The 9,441-nt window shown below is 35.3% G+C and overlaps 1 protein-coding gene across 1 annotated transcript; it reads left to right on the plus strand.

Annotated features, from left to right (window-relative positions):
• Positions 8,095 to 8,711, plus strand: LOC109357874. Its single transcript, XM_019601930.1, has one exon. The coding sequence runs from the start codon at positions 8,136 to 8,138 to the stop codon at positions 8,424 to 8,426; it is 291 nt and encodes a 96-aa protein (XP_019457475.1). The 5' UTR covers positions 8,095 to 8,135; the 3' UTR covers positions 8,427 to 8,711.

Genomic DNA, 9,441 nt, shown 5'->3' on the forward strand with positions numbered 1-9,441 from the left:
ATAATACAAAATAAAATATACATCTCCAACCAACGCACCAAATAGTGATGTTGTATATGGGAAATTAATTTTATCAAGTTTATACATATATTTATTATATAGCATAATGACACAAGTATTGATTCCTTCATTCCATCTACTGTGTTAGGTTCATACTTCACCAATACCATTTTTGTACTTCTATTTTTTTTAGAAAAAAAAAACAAAAGTTCAAACCCAATGGAAATTGAAATGTGACCAATGGATTTACTTGCAAATGACCAACCAACACGACTAGCTTTAAAATGTTGCAAACATTTACAACAAATGTCTATATATTCAATATATAGAAGTTTTCAATAAAGCTAATGTCAGTGAGTGTACACAACTCCACATAACCAACAGTCTAATATGAAACTCCCTAACCAGTGTAATCACTAATCACCATCAAATTGTTGCATGGTTTTGATAACTAAAACGTCTTTAAACATTTCAAAACATTTTATTCCTAAACATTAAACATGACATAATAGTTGGGGCTCAAACACGGAGTTTCCATAAACACTTTGTAGGCAATAAAAAATTTAAAACACATATACCAAATCATGACAGTCGGTTGTGCAAACTCTTACCCAAAACAAATTCTTGAACTACACACTAATGCAATATGAAAAAAAAATCCATGTGATGCATTATTTACCAAACCAATTGATGAACATTCTTGAATAGAACATGTTTTCATGATACAAAATCAACTAAATAGAACATGTTTTCATGATACAAAATAAAGATTTTAACAAATAACTAGAACATGTTTAATCTTAACATGATATTTTATGACATAATGAATTTCCATAAATAGAATTCAACCACACTCTCAAAAGTATTACATGATAACCTTATTTCCCAATGACATGACATGAAAGTGGCTCTGATACTATTAGCCAAATCTATCAACACTCACTTAACTACAAGTCATTTAGCAGCAATGAAAACTACAAGCCATTCAACAGCAATGCAATCAAAATAGCAAGATGAATCCGTTAAACCAGCTTCACACTTATCTACATAATCCGTTAAACCAATTCCCTCTTCTTTTTCTACACATTTTGCACGTTTTTACACTCTTTCTATTTTCGGTTAGTTAGTTATGAAGATGTTGTTGATTGACTCTAAATAGAAACTTTCTTCCTCTTTGTAAGAACTCAACTTTTCTCTTCATCATCAATCAATAAAACTTCTGACGTTATTCATTGTTTCATTCATTCAACTCATCATTCTTATTTTTCTGTTATAGAGCTTCTTCAAGCTCATTCATTTTTTCTTCTCAAGTTCATTCAGCATTCTCCTTCTTTTTATCATATGGTATCAGAGCTCATCTTGAGCTTTGTTACATTCAACACACATTATGTCTTCTCTCTTAAACACTTTCACCCAATCTATGGATTCTTCACAAGATCAATCCCCCTTCTATATACATCCCTCAGAAAATCCGGCTTCAACTCTTATATCACCTCTGCTCACATGAGACAATTACCATCAGTGGTCAAGAGCAATGGAGATGAGCCTAATTTCCAAACAAAAACTGGAATTTGTCGATGGAAGCATACTAATGCCAATAAAGACAGATCTGACCTTCAAACAGTGGCAAAGAGCAAATAATCTGGTCACATCATGGATCATAAGGTTTGTCTCACCCTCAATTGCACAAAGTATTCTTTGGATTGACAAAGCACATGAGGTATGGGATGAGTTAAGAGAAAGGTTCTCTCAGGGGAACCTGTTTCGCATAATTGAATTGCAAGAATCAATTGCAAATTTCAAGCAAGGGGAATTGAGAATTTCAGATAACTTCACTCGGTTGAAGATCTTATGGCATGAGTTTGACACATGCAGGCCCATCCCTTTTGTGACTGTGAGGTCCCTGCAACTTGCAGTGCCATGAAGAACACCAAGGCACATAGGTCAGAGGATAAAATCATTAGATTCTTGAAAGGACTAAATGATTCATATGGCACTGTGAGATCCCAAATCCTGTTGATTGACCCTTTCCCCACAATGAGCAAATTTTTGTCTCTAGTTGGTCAGCAAGAGAGACAACTCATATGCCAAGATGATGATTCGAAAGTAATGGCAACAGACACAAATTGGAGAAAAGCAAATGGAACTGACAAAGGGACCAATACAGGGAGGACCAATATTAGTAGATGGCCATCTGAACAATCTGCAAAAGGAAACCAAGCACCAACAAGTAAGGCAGCATGGGGCAAGAGTATGAGCTCAGGAAAATTTTGCACTCATTGTAAGAAAACTGGCCATACAGTTGATACCTGTTACAGGATCCATGGTTTCCCACCAAACTTTCAGTTCACAAAGAATGAACAGAGGAATACAGCAATGACTTGTGACACAAGAAACAAAAGTCCAGATGAAAATGATAAGGATGAGACAGTCTTTGGGTTGAGTCAAAAGCAATATGAAGGATTAGTTTACATGCTGCAACAATCCAACACAATTCATCCAACAAATCAAAGCAGTGTCATGAGCACAAGCACCACTCCTACTACTCTGAAAATTGAGAACGAAAAAGGTACACCTAACTCTAAATGTCAATATGTATCATGGATCTTAGATACTGGAGCCACTGACCACATAAGTGCCTCTTTGTCAGTTTTTTCTTCATACTACAAAGTTAAACCCATTACTGTCAATCTACCCAATGGTTCTATGGTCATTGCATATATTTCAGGAACCATTCTTTTAAGTGATGATCTATCTATACACAATGTCCTCTATCTACCTAGCTTCTCCTATAACCTTCTTTCTATACCTAAGTTAACCACAAGCTCATCCTGCATATTGTCTTTTGATGAATTTTCTTGCCAAATTCAGGAAATGGATTCTTTGAGGACGATTGGTACAACTAAACTCACACATGGCCTTTATGTACTAAAGACAACTAGGCACCAACAAAGAGAGTCATTTTCTTTTTCCAATTCTGTAAATCTCTCTAATTCTACTCTATGGCATTACAGATTAGCACATGCCTCTAATACTTGTATGGAAACTATAAAGACTAGTTATCATTTTGTAACAATCAATAAAGATCATGTTTGTGATGTATGCCACTTAGCTAAACAAAAAAGGCTAAAGTTTCCTACTAGCCAAACACAATCTTTGCATATTTTTGACATGATACATACAGACATTTGGGGGCCAATTTCAAACTTATCTGTGTTTGGACACAAGTTTTTCCTAACTGTTGTTGATGATAAGTCAAGGTACACATGGATTTATCTTTTGAAAACCAAAGGAGAAGCAAGAAAAGTATTGCAAGACTTCACCATCATGATCAACACTCAGTTTTCAAACAAGGTTAAAACAGTGAGAAGTGATAATGGTGTTGAGTTCTCCATGATTTCCTTCTATTCTGACAGCGGAATCAAGCACCAAACATCATGCAGATACACACCTCAACATAACAACATAGTTGAGAGAAAGCATCAACATTTTTGGAATGTAACAAGAGCACTCTTAATTCAAAGCCAAGTTCCAAAGTTGTACTAGTGTTATGCTATTAAGCATGTTGTTCACATTATCAACTTACTACCCACACCAGTCTTGGAAGAAAAGTCACCTCATGAAGTTCTACACAAGCACTCTATCTGTTAATAGATCAAAGCTTGACCCCAGGGAAAGCAAGCGCATCTTCTTGCGTTACAAGGAAGGCACAAAAGGATATGTTGTCCTCCATTTGGATTCTAGGTCCCTTGATATAAGTAGAGATATAATCTTCCATGAAACTATTTTTTCATACAAGTAGATAACCCACTCAGAGCAAGAAATCACCATACCTCTCCCTATTGACCATACTCCCCCACCATATGTTGGCATCCCTGACCCCTCCTCTAGTCCTACCCTACCTCACACAGACCCTCAATCAACTATCCAACGTGCATCAAATCCATCCTCCCCTCCCCAACACCTCACACAAACACTAAACACAACATAACCACCCTTCACACGAAAAAGCACAAGACTCACAAAAACACCCACTATCTACAAGACTACCATTGTGCCCTTGCCAACCAAATTTGTCCATCAACTCCTCACATCTACCCCTTATCTTCTTATCTCTCTTATCACTCCCTATCACCATCATACAGATCATTACTCCTATCAGTCTCCACACACATTTAACCCAAAACTTATTCTTAGGCAATAAAACACTCTTATTGGAAAATTGTTATTGAAAAAGAACTTGATGCCTTAAGCCAAAATCAGACATGGATCCTCACTGATCTACCTGATGACAAAAGACCATAGGTTGCAAATGGGTTTTCAAAGTAAAATACAAACCTTATGGCAGTATAGAAAGGTACAAGGCAAAGCTAGTAGCCAAAGGTTTCACACAAACTGAAGGAATTGACTATATGGACACATTCTCCCCTGTGGTAAAAGTCAGCACAATGAGATTAGTTCTAGCATTGGCATCCATACACAGTTGGCATTTAAAGCAACTAGATGTCAACAATGTATTCCTTCATGGTGACTTAAGAGAAGAAGTTTACATGGTCTCTCCCCCTGGTCTCCTCTCTAACTCACCAACTCAAGTTTGTAAATTGCAAAAATCACTATATGACCTCAAGCAAGCAGGAAGACAATGGTTTTCCAATCTATCCACTTTTCTCAGTAAACATGGCTATGCCAAATCCAACAATGACTACTCCTTATTCATCAAACACATGTCCTCTGGTCTAATTGCCATCATTCTTGTTTATGTGGATGATATCATCCTCACTGGCAACCATCTTCAGGAACTCAACAAAATCAAACAATTGTTGGATTCTGCTTTTAAAATGAAAGACCTTAGTGAACTCAAATTCTTCCTCGGGTTTGAAATTGCCAGGCAACAAACAAGGCTCTCAATTAATCAAAGGAAGTATGCTTTAGAAATCATATCAGATGTTGGATTGATTGGCTACAAGTCTTCCAAGACTCCTATGACTTATGGCACTCACCTATATCAAGATTTTCCGCCTCTTTATTCTGATGCCCCTGCTTATAGGAGACTCATTGGTAGACTAATCTACCTCACAAACACAAGACCAGACATCACCTTTGTTATCAATCAGCTTGCTCAATTTATGGCTACACCAACCACTACTCACCATAATGCATCCATCAAGGTTCTCAGGTATCTCAAAGGGAACCCAACTCTGGGATTATACTTCCCTTCCAACTCACAGATTCACATCAAGGCTTATAGTGATAGTGATTGGGCCTCTTGTCCTAATACAAGGAGATCAGTCAGTTGATATTGCATATACTTAGGCCATTCACTCATCTCCCGGAAATCAAAGAAGCAAAAAACCGTGGTGAAGAGCTCTTGTGAGGCAGAGTATATGGTCGTGGCCATCACAACAAGTGAGATCAAATGGCTGACTTACTTGCTTCATGACTTACACTTCCAATCCACTCACCCTCCTACTCTTTATTGTGACAATCAATTTGTCATTCACATTGCATCAAATCTATTTTTCCATGAGTGAACTAAGCATATTGAGCTAGATTGCCACTCGGTTAGAGAAGCATGTTTCAACAACTCTCTGAAACTTCTACCTGTCTCAACCAAATTGCAATTGGCAGATTCCTTAACAAAGCCTCTTGGAGTAAATGATTTCTCTATAATTCACCTTAAGTTGGGTCTCATTAATCTATGTGCTCCAGCTTGTGGGGGATATTAGCCAAATCTATTAACACTCACTTAACTACAAGCCATTTAGCAGCAATGAAAACTACAAGCCATTCAGCAACAATGCAATCAAAACAGCAAGATGAATCTGTTAAACCAGCTTCACACTTATCTACATAATCCGTTAAACCAATTCCCTCTTCTTTTTCTACACATTTTGCACATTTTTACACTTTTTCTATTTCCGGTTAGTTAGTTATGAAGAGGTTGTTGATTGCCTCTATAAATAGAAATTTTCTTCCTCTTTGTAAGAACTCAACTTTTCTCTTCATCACCAATCAATAAAACTTCTGAGGTTATTCATTGTTTCATTCATTCAACTCATCATTCATATTTTTCTGTTATAGAGCTTCTTCAAGCTCATTCATTTTTTCTTCTGAAGTTCATTCATCATTCACCTTCTTTTTCTCATAGATACCACTTGTAGGAAAAATCTTTAAGATAGACTTTCATGGAGACTTTATACTTAAGATACATAATACATAAATACTAAAGATGATAAACGCTATCATCATATGTTGCCAAGATCTTTCATGTCAAATCTTCAAGAACAAATATATAAAACTACAACTTGAGCGGAAGCGTACCTTAGTGTATTCATTAAGAATATGATTAATGAACTTTATATCATTCTTACCATCATGTATCCATCAACTTCATGTCATCTGTCCTTGTGTGTGAATGCATATTCATAGTAGAACATGTAGGTTATTTGGCCTTCCAATTGTAGACCACCCTTAACCTGAGTTTCTCTTCTAATGGAATGAAGAGAATGATTTTGTGTCTTGCATTGTGGTTCATCTTGTGTTATGATGTGGTCTACACTTGGGGACCATAACCCCTATTTATAAGACAAACATGCTCTTTCATTAAGGGTGATGTCTTTTCAATTTTCTTATTTCTTATTTTTGCCCATCATAAAAATAGAAATAAGACTTTAGGTATCTACAGAGTAATTTTCATGACAATTATATTAATAGCCATATACCTTACTTGAAGTAGATCACTTTAATTTAGCTACTTAAAATAATGATCATAAACACATTTAAACATTACATGTGTGACCCAAAATTTCTTACAAAGAGAGCTTCGTATTACTCCTTTTCCCAAGCAAATAAGTTCCTTTTCTAATGTGTGGTCCAAGTCTAGACCCCATGCCTCCATTCTCCCAAGGAGTCGATTGTTGCATCTTTATCCAAAGCCACCTGAAACGCAAAAGAGTTTTTAAGAATATCTTCCCCACATAAAAGTTCGTTCAAATTTAATATATGCACCAGACCTTAAAGATCAATGAAAACCCTCATTTAGTCACCCTCAACTAATTCCTTCACTAGAATGATAAAGATTCCCTTAATTCTCTACCAAGATACCTCTCTTCAAGCATAATAATACCACTCACGTACCAATATTTTTTATTGTAACAGACTAGTTTAATAGTATAATGTGGCAAGCTTTGCAAGGGAATAAATTTGATGCTTTTGAGTTTCAATAGAGATCAAATATCTCATTTTTTTGTCTTAATTGTTGCACAATCTAATGATAAAGTGTTATCTAATTAAAAGAAAATTTATAAAAATAGAAAGTAACTTTTTATACTATTTGATAAAAATTGATTAGTTTAAAATATGAGGATAAAAAGTTGTTGAGACATGTATTCCTAATTGTTTGGGTTTGTTTTGGTGTTATGGTGTGTGGCTGTGCTTGCTTCAGTGCTTCCACGTTACAGTTTTATGCCGATACGTACTGACACAGGTGTCATCATTATTTGGTTTGGTCTCCGGCAACAGCATAATAGCATTTGCTTTATGGGCTTATGACTACTGCGTATAACTTTGATTTAGTGACAATATTATGACAACTGTGTCATAACTTTGGTACTTGGTGGTTAAGCATGGAGAATCCAAAAACATTTTAGAGAGGATTCGGAAGGGAAGTGAATGGATGGGTTTGGTAATTACTTAGTGATTGAACTAACTTTTTATTAGCATGTTTGTCATTTTTTTATAAAATGCATAAAAGAAATATGTATAATTTCGATATATTAAAATATGTTTATAATTTGTTAAAATATGGTAATTAAAAATATTTATGTCGAGATATTCTAAATATGAATGAATGATAAAAATGTATTTTGAGAGAATATATCATATGTTCCATAGCATATACTTCTGTTTGGAGGAGAGGACACTTAATTACTCCATCAGTACATGCATGAAACTATGACGTGTAGGCAGAAAAACAAGCATTGAACCAAACACTGCCACCATACAAAATTACCAAACTCATTCCCTTCCACGTACCTTACATGCAAAACCTCGCACATTCTATAAATTTCCCCCACCATGCACATGCACTCTTAACAAAAGTTATAACAAGGTTTAGCAATAATATTCTCACTGATATGGCTAGGCTCACGATTCTCATAGCATTTGTTGCTGCCCTTGTTTTGGTGGTGCACACTAGCGCCTTCAGAGATGAACAAAGCTGCAAGAAGCAACTCCAGCACTCTGAGAAACACCAAGAGGATTGTTTTCCAAGAATCAAGAATGTCATTGGACGTAGCGGGAGTAGTGGCAAAAAATCAGAAAAATTGGGTCAATGTTGTGAGATACTGAGTGATTTGAGTGAGGGATGCCAGTGTCGTGCATTGCAGCCGGTGATGGAGAAGTACTGCTATTCGGAGGCAAAATAGGAAGAGAAGCAGATGGAACGAGAGCTCATGAAATTGCCTAGGACCCCTTTATAACTGTGATAGAAGTGAACCCTAATGAAGACTGAAATGTATGTAGTTATGGACATGGTAGCTTATACTAGAAAGTTGTAAGCTATCTCTGTGGTTTTTATTAATAAAAGATCATCAATAGTGGTGGTAGTGTATCTACGACAATCGAAGCACTTAGAGTGTGCCTTGCTTTGTTAACGTAGAGCTTTTGTTATAATCATGTTTAATTACAATCTCGTCTTCATCTCTTTTTAAGTTATGCATTATTTTCATCCTTTTTTTTAAGATTCTTTTATACACTTATGAACATAACGTATAAAGCTATACTTTATTCAAGTTCAATTCATTAATTTAAGGAGACTCTGGTTCAAGACAATCTCAAGAGAATTTAAGGAGACTCTGGTTCAAGACAATCTCAAGAGAATTTAAGGAGACTCTAGTTCAAGACAATCTCAAGAGAATTTAATATCTAATGAACCAAAATCTGTTTAATAAATAATATATCTTATTTAATTTTTCATTAATTGTCATACTAATATATTTAGATATTTGATAAAACATCATTGATTCATCATTGATTTGATATAGAATTTGATATAGAAACGTAGAAAAGCAAGAAAAATCATAAAATCAAAATCATATTACTTGGTCTAAAAGTATTAGACAGAGACATAATTGTTAGGAACATAGATCATTTTCAAATGTCATACAAAATGCTTCCTATTTTAGATGAAGAGACTGAGAAGATGAAAAAGAGACTCCAGAGAACAGGGATAATTCTTTTCATTTTTCTTCTCAATCATCTAAAATGTATGAGAGTGAATTTGATTCCGAAAAAAGATTATATACTTCTAGAATTGCTCTGCTAGGGCTTATTTATCTTCTTCATAAAATCTCCTAAACTTTTGGAAAGGAATCTCCAATCTTCTTGGATCTTCTAAATCTCTGTCTTTTACTCCAACTCTCTTTTTCTCTCGTGCACAAA

This window comes from Lupinus angustifolius, chromosome LG10 (genome assembly GCF_001865875.1).
Source record: "Lupinus angustifolius cultivar Tanjil chromosome LG10, LupAngTanjil_v1.0, whole genome shotgun sequence".
NCBI classification, from domain to species: Eukaryota; Viridiplantae; Streptophyta; class Magnoliopsida; order Fabales; family Fabaceae; genus Lupinus; species Lupinus angustifolius.